Raw genomic sequence first — 24,094 nt, 5'->3', positions numbered from 1 at the left:
TCCAACCCAATAGATCTCTCCAACCCAACCTCCAGCATCTGTGCAGCATCCTACCAACTCCGAGGCTAGGCGGCCACACTGGGAGCAAGACCCCAGGACCTGGTCCAAGTGCCCTGCACCGGCCAGGGGAGTGGACGACGAAGTGCGGGTCTGCTAGCCCGGGAGGGCTCTGGGGCCTCGGCCCCGCGGGACTGGAAGGGAAAACACCTGGCACGGTACGTACCGGCCCTAGGAATTTGGCACAGCAAGATGCTGGCAGTCCCTGGGTGGCGGTGGCAGGAAGGTCCCAAGGGCAACATTGGTCTAGGAGGTCGAGAAAAGGCGCGCGATAGGTGGCCCCCAGGATGTGGAAGCTTGCTTGGAGCGTTCGGCTCCAGGGCAGCAGCGCGTGGAGGGCCTCAAGGATGCAGTACTTGCCCGGGGTAGGGGGGCGAGGGACCCAGAGGCAGCGGTGCACTTGGACTTCCAGGACTTCCAGGGAAAGGCAGGAGACATGGCGCATGTGGTTCCCAGGATGTGTAAGCGCGTGGAGCGCGGCCCCGGGGCAGCGGAGAGTGGGGTTTTAATATCTGGCACATGTAGACCCTGGGGCGGTGTTGCTAGGGGCCCGGACCCGGGACCACCGGCGCACTTGCACCGCGGGGAAAGCTGACAGGGCGCGCGACCCTAGGAGGCTGCCGCGCCGCCTGGTGCGTGAAGCCCCAGGGCAGCGGAGCGCGGGGACCTTGAAGGCTGTCGCGTGCAGGCGAAGGGGCCGCAGGGTGGTCGCTCCTGGGAGAGCAGACGGGGAAGAAGGCAACGGGAGGGAGGGCGTAGCGCGAGCAGTCCCGGACGCGGGCTCAGGAACTGGCCGCGAGGAGCGCAATCCAGCAGGCGCGCCAGGGCCCCCAGATCCAAGGTGCGGGGTCCCGATTGGGCGCCTGGACGCCCCGTGACGGTGGCACCGCTGCCACTGTCCCGAAGCGAGGCGAGGCCAGGCGCTGCGCTCTCGGCTGCCCGCCCCTTCTCCCCGCCCCGCGCTCAGTCCCCTCCCTCCGTCCCGCCTCCTGCCTCGCTCCCTCCCTCGGCGGCTGCTGCGCCGCGCTCCCGGCGCACTCGGAGCCCGGCGGGGACCGGGAGGCAGAGACGGGGCGGCCGTGGCTCCGAGGGCGGGAGCTGAGCCGGGCCCCGGGACCGAAGTTTGGCGGCGGCTCCGGGAGGCAGAGCGGGCGCCCCGGGCGACTTCCAGGCCCCTCTCGCGTCCTCGCCCCGGACCCGTGGACAGCCCGGGGGGACGGAAGCCGCGGCGGAGCCAACTCCGAGGCGGGGACGCCGCGACGGGAACTTGAGGTGGGAACTTTGCGCGCTGCAGCCTCGCCGGGCGCCACCGAAGCGCGAACCGGACCCCGAGCCTGCAAACTCGGGCTCGGGGGCGGCTGCACGTGGCCGTGGCCCTGAACTCCCTGCGGGGGCCTCGAAACCCGCCTGCGGGGAGGCCAGGGCGACAGAGGACTCGGGAGTCACCGCTGGTGCGTGGCGGCGTGGAGCGCGCTTGCTACGGCCAAGGTGCGGGTCCGGCTTCGGTTCATCCCAAGGGGTCCCCGGGATGCGAAGTCCGGGACGTTCGCCGCCGCGGTGACCCCGGCGGGGGCGCATCCCGGCTGTGGGCCGAGGTTTCTCCCCGGATCCCGGGAGGAAGGAGAGTTAGGGATTGGGGTGGGGGAGTGTGTGTCACTTGCTCATTCACTGTATCCTTAGGCACAGTATGGAGCCCCCCTTCACCCCCACCGTGGGCCTGATTGAGTCATTCATTATGAACACAACAAGCGTTTATTGAGCGCCTACTGTGTGCTAGGCACTGGGGATACTGAGACAGTTCACTGGGCACCCCCAGGAACTGGTAGGAAGATGGTGGTCTCAGTCTTAGGGTTTCCATGTGGGAGAGAGGCTCAGCCTGGAGGTATGGAAGGAAAAGGGTGAAGTTCATTCATTCATTGATAGATTGGACAAAGATTGGTTGAGCACCTATTATAAGCAGCTCATCATACCAAGCGCTCAACAGTCATTCATCCAGTTCACAAACACTTATGGAGGTGCTATGCTGGGGAGAAGTGAAGAGGGATGGAATGGAGGCACCCTTCATGCAGCTTAGAGAGAAGTAAGGATTAAGACCCAGGCCCCCCCTTGGGAGGCCGCAGACTGCCGGGGTGACCAACTGTAGCAGCCCATGTATATAGGCAGAAGTCTTGGTTCATCTAATGCATTCCTTCTCAAGGTGGGAGGCGTGGAAGCTGGAATTGGTTCTAGAATAGGAAGAAAAGATCTTTTCAAAGCTCCTTAGGGGCGGGTGATGGGGTAGGGTGGGGAGGAGTTGAGAAACACTGATCCGACATTACTGAGGAATGCAGGTTCCCACCAATGGGGTTTATGAGTTAAGTTGTCCATTCAGCAGGCATTTTCTTAAGCACTCGCTGTTATTAAGCACTTAAAGGGTGCCAGGCACCAAAGTTACCCAGGTAAATGACAGACACATAGGAGAGGGAGACAGACACAGATGCCCCCACCCCCTTTGCTGACTCCCTGAGATAAGTACAGGGGGAAGTAAGAGGAGGGAGCAGGAACTGGTCTGATTCATTGTGGGGTGGGGGAAGTTCCTGCCCTATGAATCTGAGCAGAGGTTTATTCATTAGTGTGTGTTTGATACCCCCATACCCATGATGGCAGAGTCCCTATGAAGAGCCTCACCGGCAGCACATCTCCAAGAAAAGTTTGGCACTGCCGATTGGGGCCTTGCGGTCGGCACTGTGGCTAGGGCATGCTGTCCTTCTTTGGGGGATTTTTCAGGCTCTGCCAGACCTGAGCTCTATTTGTGCCTCCCCCGGCTTTTGGAGCCCTGCGGAGTCGCCTGATAGGAGGGGAAGGAGGGAAGGTGTGTTTGAAAAACAGGCAAGCGCTGGCCCCTGGGGATCACCCTCCTCAGTCATTCTCGAAGCCAGCCCATTCCAGGGGAAAGATGTCTGTCCTGGGACACACTCCTAACCTGCAGGGAACTGCAAGCACACTGGAAACGAGGCAACCTAGGTTCTTCTCCTGAGACTTGAGAGCCCAGGCCCACAGCCTACAGCCTGGGTTGTCAAGCCTTGGGAGTAAAAAATCAACAAAACCCCTAGTTTTGCCAAACTCTGGGTTGCCTTTTTGGCCTCTGGGAGGGAGATGTGACAGTGGAGGCAGAGGTTACTTGCTTCTCCCCATCCCCAAAGACTTTCCCGAAGCTTGTCCTGGAGCCTGATTGGGGCAGATCTGAGCACCACTTTGAATTCTCTGCACCAGACGCACAGCTGGGCTCTGGCAAGAGGTGAGGGAGGTGCCTCAGGAAACAGAAGAACAAAGAGATGAGTGCTGGATGCAGGGCTAAGTGACGCAAACCAGCTCCAAGGAACTCACCTCCTGGAGCCTCAGTAGGTACCTTGGCTTGGCTGTCCTTTCTCCACCCTGCTTTCCAATGTTGATGAAGAGTCAACATTGCCTGTTGCCAGAGGTCTAGGGGTACAGGAATCTACCCTTGGTTGTTGCATTAAGCCCAGAAATGGAGCCCGTGGGTGAAAAATGGCAGCTGGTAAAGCCCCTCTAAATAGAATTAATAAAAAGGGAGAGGCAAAGAACCTAGCTGAAGCACTCCATCGCTGTGGACCATTTTTATCATCCAGCAGACTGTATTTGATTAACGAAATCAGAAATGAAGTGACTTTGCTACAAATAGGATCTGAATTGTGCCTAAGACTGTCCGTTGCCCTGAGGTGAGTCTTCACTCTCATACCCACACCTCCCCAGGCAGGTCCGATCATGCTCTCCCTCCAGAGGACTCTGGTAAGCAGGTGTCTCCCTTCCTGCCGTCCTGAGGTCCCCACTGCTCCCCCAAGCCTGCTTCTCTGCTTAATTTTGAGCTACAAGGAGGCAAAGAGAAAAGGATCTTCTGGCTCCAGTCCCCAAACACCTCCCCGTAGAAGAAGGCAAACGCAAACGTGCATTTGGTGTTATTTTGCTTGCCTGCAGCACAGCAGGGAGGCTCCCGAGGCAGCCTGTCTTTTTTATAGGGGGGAGGGACACTGGCACTTTTTCTCATTTGGGGGCAAGGGAGGGATGGAGGGAAGAGCCCAGCTCCCAGCGCACAATCTCCCCAGGAATTTGGGCCCCAGCTTTCAGGAGGCTGGGCCAAGGCCCAGGGTGGTGGGACTCTGGCGAGAACGGACGGCAGGTGGCTAAGAAAGATATATTCTCCACCAGGGCACAGCAGCTCTTGGAAATCTAACATGCCAGGACCCGGGCCAGGCTAATGGTTGGATCCATTTTGATTAACGTTTTAATTGGGGATTAATGCAGCCTGACCCGCCTCTGAGTCGGCTCGGCCAGAAGCCCTAATCCTGACAGATGAAGCTATACTGGCAGTGAAACGCCGCAGGGCATGGGAAAGAGTGGCATGGAGAGAGACGGACGGGTCCCCGAGACACCCACTGGGAGTGAGGGAATGGCACAGGTTGAGAGGCATGGTACGAGAGAGAGAAACCAAAGCCTGCAGAGTACAGGAGAGAAATGCTTTCCTTCTGGAAAGTTGCCTTGGAAGCTGTGTTAATTTCCTCCTTTCACATACTTGCACACATTTAGTGGCTTAAAGCAATATAAATTTTTTATTATTATTATTTTTTTTTTTGAAGACAGGGTCTTGCTCTATCACCCAGCTGGAGTGTAGTGTCACTATCATGGCCCACCACAGCCTTGACCTCCTGGGCTCAAGTGATCCTCCCACCTCAGCCTCCTGAGTCACTGGGACTAGAGGTACACACCACCACGCTCAGCTGATTATTTTTTAATTGTAGAAACAGGGTCTCACTATGTTGCCCAGGCTGGCCTTGAACTTTGGAACTCAAGCAGTTCTCTCACCTTGGCCTCCCAAAGTGCTAGGATTCCAGGCGTAAGCCCCTGCTCCCAGCCTGAATTTCATATCTCATAGTTTTTGGAGATCAGAAGACCAAATGACTCACTGGGCCAAAATCAAGGTATCATCAGGGCTTCTGGAGACGACTCCACCCTCTGCCTCCATCGTCAACATCTCCTTCCCAGAGGCCAAAATGGCAACCCTGAGTTTGGCAAAACTAGGGGTTTTGTTGATTTTTTTAAACTCTGCTCACTTGCAAATATAAAACAGTGATAAATATGTTTCCCCAGCCATGGACAATTGCCTGCTTCTCCCCATCCTCAGAAACATTCCAAAATCTCGTCCATATGAAATAGAGACTAGAAACCCAGTCCCTGACTCACTGCAAGGGGTGGAGACACCACACCAGCTCCCCGAAAGGAACAAGTGGTTCAAGGAGGCAGTAAAAGGCAGGGGTCAAAGAGGTTCGGCCTGGAGTCCCACAGATCTAGTTTAATTCTGGCTTCGTCGCTTATTGCCAGACATAAGTTTTCACTTCTCAGAGCCTCAGTTTCTTCATTTGTAAAATGGGGGTATTAGTGATAATGCCCGCCTTTTTAGGAAAGGATGGAGACTCAGGCAATGAAGGCTCCTAGCACAGCACCTGGCACTTAGTGAGTTTGCAGTGGAGGGAGGCTGTGGTTGCTGCTATTTATAACACTTTGTGCAGTTAGCACTCTCTCTGCATTCCCCGCTGCCACTTGGAAGAGGGACGGAGAGCATAAGACAGAAAGAACAGGGTCCAGAGAGGCCCGCAGCTTGTTGGAACCCCGGAGAGAGACCTGAAAGCAGTTGGGGTCGGCCCAGGACCATCTGTAGAACCATTTCATGCCCCTGATGGAATGTAGCCATGGGGACAGGAGGCCCAGTGACACTGCTCATCCCTGCAGCAAACCTCCGTTCACCAGATCCCCATAATAGCCCCGTGAGCTCAGCAATCTTATCCCCATCTTCTAGGGGAGGAGGCAGGCTCGGAGAGGCCAGCGGCTCAGTGGGTGTGATGGCCTGCCCAGGCCATAGGGTTATTAGCAGGAGCAGCAGGGACGACTAGCCATGCCTGGCTTGGACCTTCACTCCATCCCATTCCGCCCTCCCAAATCCCACCCCACAGGTCCTGCACCTGTACCCTCAGTCATGTGCTGACCTCAGAGTGGTCACATGAGAACTGCCACTCAGAACGCCTTATGATCTCAATGATCATTTATCTTTGGAAGTATGTTCTCAGCCCTCAGCCATAGCTTATAAGCATCACCTTTTCCTCAAAGGAAGGATAGAAAAATTGCGAGGAGCGTGTCAGTGGATCTCTGGGCTCCTGAATGGAAATTTGATCAAGGCAGCCCCAATGCAGAAGATTTTTCTCACGAACCAGCAGGGATTTCATTTCTCCAATGAAGTGGGACTCACAGCCTTCCAGAGCCTCTAGGAGATTGACACATTGGGCAGGGGAGTCCGGGTGAAAGCCCAGAGCAGCTCCTGTGCCTCCAGCCCCTGGGAGAACTCCAGGCATTCCCGGTCCCCTCTCTCACACAGAATCTCCAGGAGAGCCTGTGAACATGCTCATTCCTGGGCCTCCCCTTCAGACATTCCGACTGGGAAGGGAGGGTCCCAGGAATCTGTATCTCCACCGAGCACCCCGAGCAATTCAGAAGGTTCTGTCGTTCTTGTGCTCTTCATTTTTCTTTTTAAACCTGGGTTAAAACCCGGAGTTGTACAAACCACACCGCTTCCCAGCACGCCTCCTCATTGGCCTGTGCCAGGCTGTCTCATCTTACTCATTTTTCTTCTTTGTTCCAATCCCCGTGCTTCTTCCCCTTCCTCTGCCCTTCCAGGCACCCTCCATGTGGTTAATATAGATCCTCACATGTGCTTGAGACCTTGTAAAATATGTAATGTGTGTGTGTTCATTTACATAAATAGCACAGTGCTAGAAACTTCTGTTTCTTTTTCCACTCGGCACACTGTTTTTAAGACCTAAATGTGTTGCTAAATCTCCACTCAGTCCATTGCTTCTGATTCCTGGGCAATCTGCAGGCTTCCATAATCTGCCTCTACAAAGACTTGCCTGTCCACTCCCCTGGGGATGGATGCTAGGGGACCTCCTGGTACCATAAACAACACAGAACACACATTCTTGTACCTTGTTTGTTACTCTCTTCCATCTGGTTCCCCAGAAGCAAACCCTGAGTGAAGGATTTGAGTGCAAATAATTTATTACTGACAATGTCTGCCACAACCCTTTGTGGTCCCAGGTCTGGGAAATATACCCAGAAGCGGGATTCCTGGGTCACAGGGCAGCAGCATCTTCATTTCCCTCATTACCGCCCAGTGGCTTTCCCAGAGTGCTAGGCCAGCCCGCATACCCTCTAGCAATTGGATCCGGGGATCAGATGATGCTGGATCCAAATCCCAGTGGGTCAGGTCAGAAAAGAAGATTCTCTTGGGAAGCAGGGAGGGGGGCAGCGGACTCTAATCGTAGCTTGTGAGAATTCCGAGGCGACTATTGAGGGTTCACTCAGCGTCAGGCATGGAGCCAAGTGCATCACCTGTGCCATCTGCTTTTGTCCTCACCATAACTCGAGGAGGCAGGAGCTGTTTGTAGCCTCATTATACAGATAAAGAAACTGAGTCTCAGGGGTAGGGCACAACTTGCCTAAAGTCACAGAGCAACTGGCCTTGAACCCAGGTCTCCTGATTTTAAAGCCTATGCGTCCTTCTGCCTCCTCAGCTTAGGGTGGTTGACACATTGTCCCCCAAGCTGGAGGAGAACCAGAACCAGAACCAGAACCAGCTTTTTTTCAACATCCCCTTTTTTTTTCAAGACAGAGTCTCACTCTGTCGCCCAGGCTAGAGTGCAATGGCGCCATCTCCGCTCACTGCAACCTCTGCCTTCCAGGTTCAAGTGATTCTCCTGCCTCAATCTTCCCAGTAGCTGGGATTACAGGTGCCTGCCACCATGCCCAGCTTAATTTTGTATTTTTAGTAGAGATGGGGTTTCACCATGTTGGCCAGGCTGGACTCAAACTCCTGGCCTCAAGTGATCCACCCACCTCGGCCTCCCAAAGTGCTGGGATTACAGGCATGAGCCACCATGCCTGGCCTCAGCATCCCATTTCCTATTGCAACTGTCACAAATTACCACAAACTGAGTGGCTTAAGACAGCCCAATTGTATTATCTTACAGGTCTGGAGGTCAGAGGTTGGAAATGGGTCTGGCTGGGCTAATATCGAGTGTTGGCAAGGCTGTGCTCCTTTCTGCAGGCTCCAGGGAGCTCATTTCCTGGCCTCCAGCCTTTGGAGGCCACCTGCATTCCTTAATTCATGGCTCCTTCCTCCATCTTCAAAGCCAGCAGTGGCCAGTGGAGTCATTCTCATGCCGCAGCCCTCTGCCGCTCCATCTCCTGCTTTCTTTTTCCACAAATAAGGACCCTGTTGATTACACTGGGCCCACCCAGATCATCCAGGATAATTTCCCATCTCAGGTCAGCTGTAGCAGCCTTAATTCCACCTGTAACCTTCATTCCTCCTTGCCATGCAGTCTAACATAGTCACAGATTCCAGGGATTAGGATTAGGACGTGGGCATCTAGGGGAATGTGGGGACATTTTTCTGCCTACCATATGCCCTGCCCTGACCACTCTGGCCTGATGTGATGCAGCTTCAGTGGCTACCGGACACAGGGCACAGGTGAGGCCCCCGCCTCTGACTTCACCATAGCTCTACTACCCTGGCCCTCCTGCCCCTGCCAGCCTAGCCAGGTCAAAGCTGCCAGGTGACACCCTCACCCCGCGCAAACACACACCCATCAGCTCAGCACTGATGGTCTGGCACCGTCCTTGGGAGACACCCATCTCCGCCCTCTCTCCTGGATTTTGCCAGCTGCTGCTTCTGTCCATAATCCCACAGCCAGGAACGGCTTCCTCTGACTCAGCTCACCATAGCGCCACCTATCCGTCGCCTTGGTAAATGGCACCCCTGGAATCCTGATTCTTCTCTTTTCCCCCTCCCCCAGGCCCCATTCCTCAGCCAGTCCTGAGGGCTCTTCCTCCAAAGTTCATCCCAAATCCCTCCTGTTCTCCGGGACTTCCACCGCTGCAAACCTTAGTCATTTCCAGAATGACTTCCATAGCCTCCAGCCTGGGCTCCCCAGCCCACCCATTGTCCACTGACCTGGCAGGCACACATGGACTCCTTGTCCCTTGCAGAATAAGCCCCAGCTCCTTATTGGCAGCCCCTCGGCCCTGCTGCACCTGGCCCCTGCCCCTCTCCTCTTCTCCCAGCTTCCCCTCGCTCTGTGCTCTGCATTCTCTGGTCTTTGATCATCCAAGCCCACCCCCAAGTCAGGGAGCAAATTCTTGCCACTCCCTCTGCCAGGTCCTCACGGGGCTGGATCTATCCATGCGGCTCAACCCCATGTCCCCTCCTCCAAGAAGCCCTCCTTCACCCCTCCAGCCAATGTTGCCCCACACCCCACAATAGTCATTCTCCATCTCTCACCTTGCTCTGTCAACAACACTGCAGTCGCTGCAGCCTGAAATGACTTGTGTGCTCATTTGGAAACAGTCTTCCCCACCAGAAGGTCACCTCCGTGAGGACAGGGCCTGGGTCTGTCTTGTTCTCTGCCGTGTCTCCGGCTCTAATACAGAGTCTGACACGTGGTGAGCGTTCAGTAACTACTGAATAAACCAACAAATAAATGAATGAATGACACCTGCCTCCGGACTTCACCTCATCTCCCCCATCGCAGCCTCTGCTTCAAACAGCTTCCTCTCCCCAAGCATCCACAGACCCTCAGAGGCAAAATCACTTAAACTCACCATGCTGTAGAACTAACAGAACTAACACCACGGAGAAATAAAAAATTTCTTGTGAGGATATCAGGCTGCGTGAAAAGCAGTATTATTTTTCAGAAGCCCAGGCTTTGGGGCCTCTTTGATTTATGAACTTTAGTGTAGGGTCTAGAGGTGCTGAGCCGTCCATCTCACATCAGATCAGGTATCTGCAAGACCAAAGGCCGTGGAGAAATATGCCTGTTCTTCCTTTAGCAAGTTCTGGCCTCAGCATTTCCCCAGGGGACTCTGGCTTTGAGAACAAGGTCATTACTGTGTTTATTACCCTCCGAGTAGCATCAGCCTCTCCATACTCACCCTGCTGCCGAGACAGGATCACTTTCCACACAGGAAACTCACGTGGGGGCAGGGCGTGAAGGAAATAAATCACTAATTGGGGGAGTTTTCTGCTGGAGGGAAAGCTGGGAGGGTTGAAAGAAGAAATTCCTAAAAAGAAGAGGTGATTACAGCCATGGGGATTCACAAGAGCCCTCCAGGGCTTGTATGAGGCATTTTCCCTTTACCTCCATCACCATTCTTGCCAAACAGAATGTCACTTTTTCTCTTTTCTGTGGTAGCAAAGATGAAACAGCAGAGCTGAAAAGAGAGATCACCAAGGAAAGTGCCTGAAAGGGATTATTCCCACGCCTCCAAAGGATCCTGGCAGGCTGTGCCTGAGGAGATGGGTTCCAATTTTAGGTGAAGTTAAAAACACTCTAACTGTCTAAAATCAAATCATTTTTCTTTCAAACACAGGTGTACCCTAGTTTTCCAAACCCTGATCTATGCAATTGTAGCCTTCCCCAAAGATCAGTGAGTAGTAGAGGGATGATGTGCTTTTGTAAAGCAATTCCTCTTAGGAAGGAGCCCCTTTTAAGTGTGAAACACCCTCCCTCCCCTTCCAGCACCTATGAAAACATTTTCTCATTCATAGGTACATGTGTTTGTGTATATGTGTGTTTGTGAGCGAGTGTTTTCCTGAACATGTCCACAGCACCAACCCATATTTAAGTATTGGAAATGGGTTTCCGTTTGGAATTGATAGACTTTTACCACTTGATTCCATTGGGGATTTGTCTAGGGAGAGGGCTGGTGATTTTGTTTTGTTTTTTTTAGACAGTCTTGCTCTGTCACCAGGCTGGAGTGCAGTGGCACCATCTCGGCTCACTGCAACCTCCACCTCCTGGGTTCAAGGGATTCTCCTGCCTCAGCCTCCCGAGTAGCTGGGATTTCAGGTGCGTGCCACCACACCTGGCCAATTTTTGTATTTTTAGTAGAGATGGGGTTTCACCTTGTTGGCCAGGATGGTCTCGATCTCCTGACCTCATGATCCACCCACCTCGGCCTCCCAAAGTGCTGGGATTACAGGCCTGAGCCACCGCACCCGGCCGAGGGCTGGTGATTTTTAAAAGCAGAGTATTTGACTCCTACTAACTTTTCTATGCATCGGCTTAATTCCAGAGAGCTCTATGGCTATAATCTAAGGGTCTCAAACTCAAATGCCTATAGGGCCGGGAAGGAAACACACATGAGTGGAATACAGTGGGTGTCAGGAAGACAATAGTTGGGGGTGGGGACAGTGGTGGATTGGAGCATGTGCTGCCTAAAGGGGTAGCCATTTCTCAGTTGGCGTTTGGGCCAAGTGTTGCCAGATATCCTGATTTCTTAAAAGAAGCCAAGGATATGGATTTTTACATGAAATTTCTCAACTTTCAAAAACTTCTCCAAGCCAAGCAAAATATTTGTGAACCAAATTCAGCCCATGAGCTGGTAATGAATAAGCAATCTTGTTCCAGTAGCACAAACCCTTAGCTTTGAGGGTTGGGAAGGAAGGAGTCCATGCAAGTTGATATTTTGACCTGAGTTCCCCAGAAGTCGCCTTATCATGTTGGTCTCGTCAACAGGAAATGTACTCATTTAACAAGCACTTCTTTGAGGCTTTACAGTGCTGAGCATAGGGATTCAGAGATGACTAAAGCACGTTTCTTCCCCCAGGGAGCAGGCTGCCTAATGAAGGAGCCAGGCTTGCACACAGACAATTCTAGAACTGGTGGTAAGTGCCGTGAAGACGGGTGCACCAGTTGTAAGGGGAGGGGTGCTCATTTTAGCTGGAAGAGCCAAGGAAGGCTTCCTGGATGAACATGGCTGTCCAGTTCAGCCCTGCATCCTCAAGGTGATGTTTGCCGACCCCTGAGCAAACGTGGCATTGCTTTCATAGTTGTGCATTTCTTTGTCCATTGCTTCTGATTTATGGCAAGTGGTATCTGTTTTCCATTAATGGAAACAATATTAGTTGTCCCTTTAAGATAAATAATAATAGGCCGGGCATGGTAGCTCACACCTGTAATCCCAGCACTTTGGGAGGCCAAGGTGGGCAGATCACCTGAGGTCAGGAGTTCAAGACCAGCCTGGCCAACATGGCAAAACCGTGTCTACTAAAAATACAAAAATTAACCAGGTGTGGTGGCACACCTGTAGTCCCAGCTATTCGGGAGGCTGAGGCACGAGAATTGCTTGAACCCGCGGCGCGGAGGTTGCGATGAGCCAAGATCGTGCCACTGCACTCCAGCCTAGGCAAAAGAGCGAGACTCTGTCTCAAAAATAATAATAATAATAATAGACAATAGTTACTGAATACCTACTATGTGCCAGGCACTGCATTAAATGCTCCTATGTACATAATTCACTTAGGCCTCCCAGTAATCTTATCAAATCACGTGGCTGTACCCATTTTACAGACAAGGAAATTAAGACACATCAAGGTTGAGTCACTTGCCCAGGCTGTGTGGCTCCAAAGTCTGCGTTCATAACCATTAACCAGGCTTCTCCACCTCAGCATTAAGGACACTTGGGACCAGATAAGTGTCTGTTGTGGGGACTGTCCTGTGCATTGTAGGACATGCAACAGCGTTCCCTGGCCTCTACCTACTAAATGCCAATAGCAACCCCAGTCATGACCAGCAAAAATGCTCCCAGGCATTGCCACATGTCTTTTGGGAGACTAAATCAGCCCTATGAGAACTGTAGGTCTACACTAAATTGTTTTTCCAAGCCAAATAAATACCAAAAAAAAAAAGATTAATTTAAAATAAAATGTTAAGTAAATAACAGTACATGTGTCACCTGAAAATCCACTAGGATGTCAGCTGCCTGGGATCAGAGACCCCTTCACATTCTGCACACGGCTGCATCCCCAGTGCATAGATGGATATGGGAGAATTGTGAAGGCTGGGAGATGCTGAACAATGTTGTTGCTATTTCACTATTAGGTGAATGTCTTTGTCAGCTCAGGCTGATGTAACCAAATATTAATACCACAGACTGGGTGGCTTCAGCAACACTTATTTCTCCCAATTCTACCGGCTGCAAGTCTGAGAGCAGGGCGCCAGCAGCACTCTTCTCTGGGTTTCACACTTAGATGCCTCCCTGAGTGCTCCCATGGCAGACAGAAAGCCCTAGTGTCTCTTCCTCTTCTTCTTTTTTGTTTTGTTTTGTTTTGTTTTTATTTTTTGAGATGGAGTCTTGCTCTGTCACCCAGGATGGAGTGCAGTGGCATGATCTCAGCTCACTGCAACCTTCGCCTCCCACGTTCAAGCGATTCTCATGCCTCAGCCTCCCTAGTAGCTAGGATTACAGGTGCATGCCACCATGCCTGGCTAGTTTTTGTACTTTTAGTAGAGACAGGGTTTCACCATGTTGGCCAGGCCAGTCTCAAACTCCTGACCTCAGGTGATCCACCCGCCTCGGCCTCCCAAAGTGCTGGGATTACAGGCGTGAGCCACCGCGCCCGGCCTGTCTTCCTCCTCCTATAAGAACACGAATCCCACCGTGGGGGCTTTGCTCTCCTAACCACATCTGAACCAAATGACATCTCAAAGGCCCCACCTCCTAATACCATCCCGTTGAGGGCTAGGGCCTGCAGCCTATGGATGTGGGGGACAAAGATTCCATCCCTAACAGTGAATATCTGCGGAATCTGCATTCTCAGCAAGGTGAAGCTAGGGGTGGTCACTGAGGGTCTTCCCTCCCTTCTCCCCACAGGCCCGAGAGGGATGTGAAGGCCCAAAATGACCCTCTTACCGGGAGACAATTCTGACTACGACTACAGCGCGCTGAGCTGCACGTCGGACGCCTCCTTCCACCCGGCCTTCCTCCCGCAGCGCCAGGCCATCAAGGGCGCGTTCTACCGCCGGGCGCAGCGGCTGCGGCCGCAGGATGAGCCCCGCCAGGGCTGTCAGCCCGAGGACCGCCGCCGTCGGATCATCATCAACGTAGGCGGCATCAAGTACTCGCTGCCCTGGACCACGCTGGACGAGTTCCCGCTGACGCGCCTGGGCCAGCTCAAGGCCTGCACCAACTTCGACGACATCCTCAACGTGTGCGATGACTACGACGTCACCTGCAACGAGTTCTTCTTCGACCGCAACCCGGGGGCCTTCGGCACTATCCTGACCTTCCTGCGCGCGGGCAAGCTGCGGCTGCTGCGCGAGATGTGCGCGCTGTCCTTCCAGGAGGAGCTGCTGTACTGGGGCATCGCGGAGGACCACCTGGACGGCTGCTGCAAGCGCCGCTACCTGCAGAAGATTGAGGAGTTCGCGGAGATGGTGGAGCGGGAGGAAGAGGACGACGCGCTGGACAGCGAGGGCCGCGACAGCGAGGGCCCGGCCGAGGGCGAGGGCCGCCTGGGGCGCTGCATGCGGCGACTGCGCGACATGGTGGAGAGGCCGCACTCGGGGCTGCCTGGCAAGGTGTTCGCCTGCCTGTCGGTGCTCTTCGTGACCGTCACCGCCGTCAACCTCTCCGTCAGCACCTTGCCCAGCCTGAGGGAGGAGGAGGAGCAGGTAAGAGCCCACGCCCCGCGGGGAAACGCGCCACCACGAGGGAAGGGACTCTGAGCATTGTCACCTCCTCCAGGAAGCCTCCCCTGATTGCACACTGGCTGAATAGCATCCCTGGTCCCTCCTGACATCAGGAATGTTTGTGTGCATGGTCTGCCTCCCTGTTAATATGTGAGCATCATGGGGGTCCACGCCTGTGCCTGTCCTGGCCTCCACTGTGCCCACCACTGCCCTCCCCCTTGCCAGTGTTTAGAACAGTGTCCAGCACAAACAGGCGCTCAACCACTATTTGTTGAATGAACAAATGAGTGAATAAATGGATGGTGTGATTTTTGACGTGCCTGGCCCTGAGCGAAGCACATTACATATATCATCAAATTTATCTCAACCATTCAGTCCTTTCTCAACGTTCCTAATCCTTTGCATCATAGTAGCCCAGACACATTTTCTGGGTCCTGAAGATAATTTTTATTGATAGGTACATGTGTGTCTACAAATGGTGAGCATTTCTTTTTGTTACATAAGAGAATGAATGGAAAGTTTATTTACTCCAGGGCCTGACACGGGGTGTGTGCTACAGTCTAAGGGCTCCCACTCATCTGGGAGTTCACGGGAGCCGGAGCTGGGCTGCATGTGCCACCTACGTCTTATCTCCCCAGGGAATGCTCCAGCAACCCTGTGGGGGAAGTGTTTTCACACCCACTCGGTATATTTGAGGACACTGCCCAACCCCAGGTCTAAGTCCAGTCTGTCTTTGTAAGCATGGAAATAGGGTTCCCACGTGGCAGCTTGGGGACCTAATATAGCCCCACAGGACTATGTGATTGGCCCACACAAGGTTTCCCAAAAATTTGACTTGGTTGCCAACAATAAAAGTGAAGTTTTTTCATATAAAAATTCAAAATCTCAGCTTCTTTTAAAAAAAATCATAAGATCAGGCCAGGTGTGGTGGCTCACACCTATAATTCCAACACTTTGGGAGCTGGAGGCAGAAGGATCGCTTGAGCCCAGGAGTTCAAAATCAGCCTGGGCAATGTAGTGAGATCCCATCTTTACGGGGAAAAAAAAATTTTAATTAGCCAGGTGTGGTGGCTTGCACCTGTAGTCCTAGCTACTTGGGAGGCTGAGGCAGGAGGATTGCTTGAGCCTGGGAGGTAAGGCTGCAGTGAGCCATGATCATGCCACTGCACTCCTGCCTGGGCAACAGAGTGAGACTCCATCTCTAAAACACAAAATTTTTTTAAAAATTGTAAGGTTGGGTCCCTCCCCTCCCCCTGCCCTGCCACCAACATACACACCAGCCTGCGGTCCTACATGGCACCTCTTGGGGAGAGCCAAGTCCACAGGGGCGCAGTTCAGTCTCCTTGTGTATGAGATCATGGGCCTTCGAGTTGGTGACTCCTTCCCTGTATATGGGGATTCTGGAAGCTTCAAGAAAGACCGAAAGTTTTCAGAGGTACAAATTGTATAGGCAGTGGAGAAATAGGTATGGCAGTGTGAACTGAACGTAAATATCATGCCAGCCAATATTTATTGAGCACTGACTGTATACCCTGCATGTGCTAAGTGCTTTACGTGCACTCTCGAATTTAACGTTAGAAGTACTCACCATGTCAGGATTTTTCCACTTGTGTGTGTGGAGGAAGTAGCAATAGCTGTTGCATTAATAATCCACAGAGGCTTACTGGTACTTTTTGTATACATTGAATTTATTTATTTATTTTTAAAAGATGGGGTCTTGCTTTGCTGCCCAGGCTGGCCTCAAAGTCCTGGCTTCAAGCGATCCTCCCACCTCTGCCTCCCAAAGTGCTAAGATTACACTGTACTGGAGTACAGTGGTGCGATCTTGGCTCACTGCAACCTCTACCTCCCAGATTGAAGCGATTCTCACGTCTCATTTACATGCACTCTCGAATTTAACATTAGAAGTACTCACCGTGTCAGGATCTTTCCACTTATGTATGTGGAGGAAGTAGGCCCTCATGCCTGGCTTATAAGTTGAATTTTTAAATGGGTATTAAGAAAATAGCATTCAACCAGTAAGGTTAACTTTTTAAACTTTTTTAAATTAAAAAAAACAATTTTAGGCCACGTGTGGTGGCTCACGCCTGTAATCCCAGCACTTTGGGAGGCTGAGGCAGGTGAATCACTTTAGGTCAGGAGTCCTAGACCAGCCTGGCCAACATGGCAAAACCCCATCTCTGCTAAAAATACAAAAATTAGCTGGGCATGTTGGCATTCGCTTGTAATCCTAGCTACTTGGGAGGCTGAGACATGAGAATTGCTTCAATCTGGGAGGTGGAGATTGCAGTGAGCCAAGATTGCACCACTGTACTCAAGTCTGGGCAACAGAGTGAGACCCTGTCTCAAAAAAAAAAAAAAAATTTAGAGATGGGGGTGTTGCTATGTTGCCCAGGTTGGACTCGAACTCTTGGACTCAAGCACTCCTCCTGCCTCAGCCTCCTGAATAGCTGGGAGTAAAGGCACATGCCATCACACCCAGCTGGTAAAATCAACTTTCAATAAGCATGAAGGGTAGTGATGAAGAGGTCAGGGCTAGAGCCAGATGGCCTGAATTCAAATCCTGCTTTCTCCTCTCTAGCTGTGTAGTAGCTGTGGGCAAGTTATTTAAACTCTTTGAGCCTCTGATTTCTCACCTGTCCAGCGCGGGTATGAACAGGCCCACCTCACAGTGTTGCAAGGATTCAGTGAGTTCACATGAAGTGATTAGAAGTCACTGGGGCTGGGTGCGGTGGCTCACGCCTGTAATCCCAGAACTTTGGGAGGCTGAGGCAGGCAGATCACTTGCGGCCGGGAGTTCGAGACCAGCCTGACCAACATGGAGAAACCCTGTCTCTACTAAAAATGCAAAATTAGCCGGACGTGGTAGCACGTGCCTGTAATCCCAGCTACTCGGGAGGCTGAGGCAGGAGAATCGCTTGAACCTGGGAAGCAGAGGTTGCAGTGAGCTGAGATTGCACCATTGCACTCCAGCCTGGGCAACAAGAGCAAAAAAAAAAGAAGTGATTGGGCTGACTGAGTCCACACCACATGAAGGGATTAGAAGCGATGCATCGTGAATGTGCAGAAAGTCCTCTCTTAAGGATTAGGGTCAAGAAGAAAAAGAAAGGAAAGGGAAAGTGCTCACCATTTGAGACCTGTCTGGAAATTGCTGTACTTAGTGTAAATTTCTTCTCAGCTCCAACATCTTTGATCGTGATTTTATCAGGAAAATACTAATAAAGCCACTGTTTTGTTTAACTTCTGATACTTGCTTTTTGAAAAGATAATAATACCTTTGCCTTTTTGAGGATTCAGTGAAAATGCTGTTCTTCAACTTCATTTTGGGGTGCAGTAGGATTCACTGCTTCACATGCTCCTTGTGCACACATTTGAGTGCCTACTGTATGCAGGCACTACAGGGGAGACAGGGTGACCAGGACAAGTCTTCCAACCTCAAGAAGCTTCAAGTCTATTGGGGTTGGGATGGAGTAGTGGCACCACCCACCCCCCCATCACCATAAGCAGGAGACACAAGCCAAGGAGGCTCTGTGTGGGAGGCCCACTGACACTGCTGGAGCTACTTAGTGGGGCACGCTCCAGGAAAGCTTCTCAGAGGAAGGGGCTTCCCATCCCAGAGGTCTAAGACCTTAAAGCCCCACCAGGTATTAGGTCATATCTCCAGCCTCTAACATATTCCTAGAGACAGAATTGTTCAAGTGGGACTTGTAGAACTCAGCTGTGCCCCAGAACCTCCAAGATGCCCCAGGCTGGAACCACACTGGCCTCTCCTCTCTGCCAAAGGCCCCTTCAAGGATGAGGCCCAAATCCACTAAAGGACTGTTTACCACCCAGTTATATTCCAGACCAGAGAGGCAAGCTGGCAGCCTGCATGCCAAACCCAACAAAAATACGTGTTTTAGTGGCCCATAGAGTATTTCTTTGCACTGAATTATCACCAGGACTTAAATCAACATTTAATCTATTTAACCAACATTATCACCAACATTTGTCACCAGGAGAGTTCATGTAAAACTGCACATTTCCAGCCTCTTTTGAAAGCTTCGGTGAGGCAGCCTCAGCCTAAATTTGCCCGGGGCAGTGATGGGGGCACTGAACAAGACTATTCCTCAGAGTCCATCGGGAGCCGTGGAGGGTGCTAAGCAGAGGAGGAACAGGATCCCTCTGGCTATGTGTGGAAAATGGACTGCAGGGATGAGGGAGCCCAGCGGGGAGGTGACTGCAACCATCCAGGCAAGAAAGGATGGTGGCCAGACCAGGTGGGAGCAGTGGGCAGTGGGTTTGATTCTCGCACTGTTTTAAATGAAGAGACTTCCTGGGGGTTATACGCAAGGTGGTAAGGATGACGCCAGGTCTCCTGTCCTAAGCCATTGGAAAGATGGGATAGCCTAAAGCTAGGGAGGGAAACCACCAGTGGGCAGAGGAAACCAGGATCCCATGGCGAGTTCGAGATGCCCCTCAGACACCCAGGTGGGAGCGTCAGGGAGGCAGCCTGTTGGGGGTCTGGAGTTCAGGGCTGAGGTGGGGGCTGGAGAGAGAGATGAGGAGCGGGCCAGTGTAGAGATGGTGCTTAGTGCCCCAGGCCTCAGAGAGGACCCGGGGCCACTCAACCTGGAGAGGTCACCTTCCGCCTGGGAAGCCCAGCAGGGCACAGGGCAGAGCTTCTGCGCTCCTTCCCTGGAGGGCCCGCTGACCCCTCCGGCGTCCCTTCCCCTCTCTCCCAGGGCCACTGTTCCCAGATGTGCCACAACGTCTTCATCGTGGAGTCGGTGTGCGTGGGCTGGTTCTCCCTGGAGTTCCTCCTGCGGCTCATTCAGGCGCCCAGCAAGTTCGCCTTCCTGCGGAGCCCGCTGACGCTGATCGACCTGGTGGCCATCCTGCCCTACTACATCACGCTGCTGGTGGACGGCGCCGCCGCGGGCCGTCGCAAGCCCGGCGCGGGCAACAGCTACCTGGACAAGGTGGGGCTGGTGCTGCGCGTGCTGCGGGCGCTGCGCATCCTGTACGTGATGCGCCTGGCGCGCCACTCCCTGGGGCTGCAGACGCTGGGGCTCACGGCCCGCCGCTGCACCCGCGAGTTCGGGCTCCTGCTGCTCTTCCTCTGCGTGGCCATCGCCCTCTTCGCACCCCTGCTCTACGTCATCGAGAACGAGATGGCCGACAGCCCCGAGTTCACCAGCATCCCTGCCTGCTACTGGTGGGCTGTCATCACCATGACGACGGTGGGCTATGGCGACATGGTCCCCAGGAGCACCCCGGGCCAGGTAGTGGCCCTGAGCAGCATCCTGAGCGGCATCCTGCTCATGGCCTTCCCAGTCACCTCCATCTTCCACACCTTCTCCCGCTCCTACCTGGAGCTCAAGCAGGAGCAAGAGAGGGTGATGTTCCGGAGGGCGCAGTTCCTCATCAAAACCAAGTCGCAGCTGAGCGTGTCCCAGGACAGTGACATCTTGTTCGGAAGTGCCTCCTCGGACACCAGAGACAATAACTGAGCGCGGAGGACACGCCTGCCCTGCCTGCCATCTGTGGCCCGAAGCCATTGCCATCCACTGCAGACGCCTGGAGAGGGACAGGCCGCTTCCGAGTGCAGTCCTGGCGCAGCACCGACTCCCACGCACCCGGGGAAGGACACCCTCACTCCCACACCCCGGGAAGGACACTTGAACATCAGCAGAGGGGCCCTGCCCCTCCGCCTGCAGCCGTGAAAGGAAGCTGGGTCATCAGCCCAGCCCCGCCCACCCCAGCCCCTATGTGTGTTTCCCTCAATAAGGAGATGCCTTGTTCTTTTCACCATGCAAATAACATGCCCAGCAAAAACTTGCTTTATGGGTCTGCCTGGAGAAAAAAAAAATACAAACAGCAGAAACAGCATGTCTGTCTCTAATGTGGATCATGTCCAGGGAAAAGAAATTGATGAAAAAGAGACAATGGCTTCCATGGGGCTCTCTTAAAAAAGGGAGCTGGGTTTCCCAGCAAAGCCAGCATGTGGGGACTGGAAGTAAAGGGCCCTGTGTGCTTGGGTTGTTCAGGCCCGGTGGGGCCCTACTGGGGTTGTAGAAAAAGAGAGAGAACAGACACTTTTAGGAAAATGACCAGTGAATACTGTGCTCCCTCTCTCGTTTCTCTTTGACTGTCCCCTCCTCTGCGCCTTTCTTTCTCCCTTTTCCCTTTTATCCTTTTTTTCCTTCTCTTCCATCCTCTATTCACCTTTTTCACCCCTTAGGGCTGGTTTTTCAAACTTTCACACAAAGGCACCCCTGACAGTTGACAGGTCATCAGGGGGCCTGTCAGCGTTGTTGACTATGAGGTGAAATCAGTTCATTTTATCTTTAAAAAATCATGTGGGGTTTTTATTCTACTCTGCATTTATTTTAATCTGTGAAAAAAAAAATACTTTACATCATATACCTGCATACAAATCTAAACCTAGAGCGGGGACAGATGTTTTTGAAAGGGAGTTTACGGTTCCCTGGGCAGACTGAGAAGCACAATCTGCAGCCCCCACAGGCCTCCCTGTGCCCCCAAAGACCTGCAGAGCACCCACCCAACCTGCAGAGCATCCACCCAATCTGTGACCTGCAGAACACCCACCCGACCTACGAGCACCCACCCAACCTGCGACCTTCAGAGTACCCACCCCACCTGCAACAGGTCCCCGACTTCATACAGCATATGTGACCCATAGTAGAGAGGGCACTCAGGCCAGTCCAGCAGATTCTACTCCAGCTGGCAGGACATAGAGCCCCTCAGTGCCAGGCGTGGGGAGGGGGCTTCCCACTCAGGTCACAGTCACAAGCTTGTCCTAAACCTCAAGCCACATCATTCCCATCCCAGCACCTTCACACCTGCCCATCCCTCTGCCAGAGATGCCCTTCCTGTGGAACACTGCATGGCTGGCTACTTCCCAGAGAGGCCTTCCCTGACCACCTCTCAAAGAATCCACATCAGCACCACCACCACCCCTCTCCTCTTAGCCGGCTTGGTCTTCTATATCCACTCATCAACCTCTGAAATTGACTCATGTATTCGTCTTCTTAGCTACAGGACTCAGCAATATGGCTCACCATTGACCCCCAGCATCTCGCATAGGGCCTGCACCTAGTAGGTGCTCAATAAACATTTATTGAAGGAATGTTAGCCAGGTGTGGTGTAGTCCCAGCTACTTGGGAGGCTGAGGCAGGAGAATCCCTAGAATCCAGGAGTTGGAGGCTGCAGTGAGCCATGATTGCACCTGAGAATAGCTGCTACATTCCAGCCTCTGTGACAGAGCAAGACCCTGACTTTAAGTAAAATAAGCAAATTAATTAAAAAAAGAAGGAAGGGAAATAGGAAAGAGGGCCAAAAAGCAGAAGGCATTTATTTTTAACATGGGATACTGGGTTCTCCAAGCACCTCTCTCTCTCTCTCTTTCTCTCCCCTCTCGCTCCTCTTTGTCCTCCTCTCTCTCCCTCTCTGTCTTTCTCTTCTCCTCCTCTCTCTCCCTCTCTTTCTCTTCTCTTCCTCTCTCTCTTTCTGTCTGTCTCTCCTCTGCCCTCTGTGTCTGGTGGCGAGGCCACCGCGATCTCAGTACAATATACACGCGGTGATGCAGAGTGGAAATATCAACTGAGTCACGAGGGCCTCGTTAAAGGCTCCCTTGACACCTGCTTCCAATGACTCACGCCTGAAAAGTAAGTTTTCTGACTAATTAGCGCTACCTTCCCCAGCCCGGTGGGTGTCAAGCAATCGTGCACTGCCGTCATCTTTAATAATGCCTGAGATTTATGGAATGACCTTTTATTCCCCTGGAAAGGGGCTATGAGAGGCAGGAGGCCACTGAAAATGCTAAACACACAGAAATATGGTACCGAAAGACGTATAAAATGGAGCCGTTTAAAATTCAGGGGAGGGGGGAGGTAAAGCCATGTGGGGTCGGGGAGGGATCCCTGAACGGAACAGCACTGGGAGGGAGGAGGAACAGAGGCTGGGGTTGTGCAGGGAAGCCGGGGCCCCTGAGTGGTCAAGGTTTCTGGCATCATCTTGCAGGTTCTGACCTGTCCTGGTGGCTGAGGCAGAGGCACGGACTTGGGCACCTCTCAAGACCTCACTTGAGAGAGGGACAAAGGTACTCCCGATCGTGACCCTTATGCCTGGAGCGGGGCTTAGGGGCTCTTGGCCCTAAATCCGAAGCTAGGAGGCTTCTGGACACCTAACAATCTGCTTCCAGCACTGCCACTCTAAGATTGTGACTTTTCTACCTCTTTTTAGCAATGGAACCTATCTTTTGCATGGAATCTGATGCAGAAAGCCCAGATATAAATCATATGGAGTAAGAGCTGTTCTGATCAAAGTGTGGGGACACAGTTCCTTATGGGAGGTCCCTAATGGGACTCCCTTTTGACCCTCGTATGGACAACTAACTCCATACACTTAGGGGACCATCACTCCTCTGGGGAAACAGCAAAACAGACCTTTCCAAATGTGCTTTATTTTGTAGGTCATATGGTTTATCCCCCATGTCCGATTAGCTCAGTGCTTCTCTGGGACTCACAGTTGAGGTCAGAAAGGCTGATTTAACAATACAGATTCTCAGGTCCCACCTCTGAGCAGGACCGGGAATAGTGAGGCACTTGCCTTTGCCCCAAAATGCAAGGGAAAGCCCAAGAAATCAGTAGTGGAGATCAATCATACTTTAATGTAATATTTTTAAAAATCAAAATTACTGCCAAAAAAATCACAATGCATAACATTTCAAAATTGCAAAGGATCTGTCTTTCCACTTACCTTTGTTCTGGTCTTGTCCCGACGCCCCTGGTGTGTCCTGGCAAGACAGCTCTAATCAGCCGGTCTCCAAAGAAGTACAGGTGGGAGTCTTTGGCACTGAATACCACAGCTGCTGGGGCACAGGTGTCCCATCCCATTGATAGGCATCGGGGGGGGGGGGGTACCGGCGACACCCCCTCCAATGCTGCAGTGAGCATTGGAACCAGGCCCTTGCCTTCGTGGGGTCCACACAGGGATGGCAACAGAGAGACAGACAGTGAACCTGTGACCAGAAGAAAACAATTTCTGATGTTGGTGAACACAAGGGTGGCCTGGTAAAGAGTAACCAAGTGGGGCACAGCCACTTCCGATGGTGCAATGAGGGAAGGACCTGCTGAGGAGGTGGCATTTAAATGGAGACCTGGTGGAGAGGGAGAGGCAGCAGTCCAGGCAGAGGAGACAGACAGTGCAAAGGCCCAGAGGTGGAGAAGACAGGGACATTCCACCAGCTGTCGAGGGAACACGTGGGCAGAGACACAGCCCCCTGAGGGGATGCGCCCAGGGAGAGGTCTCAGAGGTGCATTTCCAGAGTCCCTACTGTGAACCAGGCCCTGTCACAGCAGCGGGGACAAAACTGAACTCCAGTTCTGGGGCCAGAACTGGACTCAGTCCCTGCCCTGGAGTTGCTGGTAATTTGGTGGAGGGAGAAAACCGAG

At 52.8% G+C, this 24,094-nt stretch overlaps 1 protein-coding gene across 7 annotated transcripts; it reads left to right on the top strand.

The window, feature by feature from the left end:
• The first annotated feature begins 1,063 nt into the window (after positions 1 to 1,063).
• On the top strand, positions 1,064 to 20,507 carry KCNG1 (potassium voltage-gated channel modifier subfamily G member 1). 7 transcript variants are annotated; one of them, XM_055373217.2, is made up of 5 exons: positions 1,064 to 1,329; positions 10,361 to 10,476; positions 11,773 to 11,830; positions 13,819 to 14,618; positions 19,361 to 20,507. In XM_055373217.2, the coding sequence occupies exons 4-5, from the start codon at positions 13,845 to 13,847 to the stop codon at positions 20,126 to 20,128; spliced, it is 1,542 nt and encodes a 513-aa protein (XP_055229192.1). In that variant the 5' UTR covers positions 1,064 to 1,329; positions 10,361 to 10,476; positions 11,773 to 11,830; positions 13,819 to 13,844; the 3' UTR covers positions 20,129 to 20,507. The 7 variants fall into 7 exon arrangements, with proteins under 7 accessions (XP_055229192.1, XP_055229191.1, XP_018872245.1 ...); XM_055373216.2 differs by having other exon boundaries at positions 10,356 to 10,476; XM_019016700.4 differs by lacking the exon at positions 10,361 to 10,476.
• The last annotated feature ends 3,587 nt before the right edge of the window (positions 20,508 to 24,094 follow it).

This window comes from Gorilla gorilla, chromosome 21, assembly GCF_029281585.2.
Source record: "Gorilla gorilla gorilla isolate KB3781 chromosome 21, NHGRI_mGorGor1-v2.1_pri, whole genome shotgun sequence".
In the NCBI taxonomy this organism is placed as follows: domain Eukaryota; kingdom Metazoa; phylum Chordata; class Mammalia; order Primates; family Hominidae; genus Gorilla; species Gorilla gorilla.
Note: the sequence above shows the minus strand (reverse complement) of the source record. Positions and strands in the feature narration are given on the sequence as shown.

Excerpts from the sequence above, each read along its gene's own strand:
- KCNG1 (XM_019016702.4), top strand. The coding sequence starts at position 13,845 with ATGACCCTCTTACCGGGAGACAATTCTGACTACGACTACAGCGCGCTG. Across the intron at positions 14,619-19,360 it reads TGAGGGAGGAGGAGGAGCAG|GGCCACTGTTCCCAGATGTG; the intron begins GTAAGAGCCCAC and ends CCTCTCTCCCAG.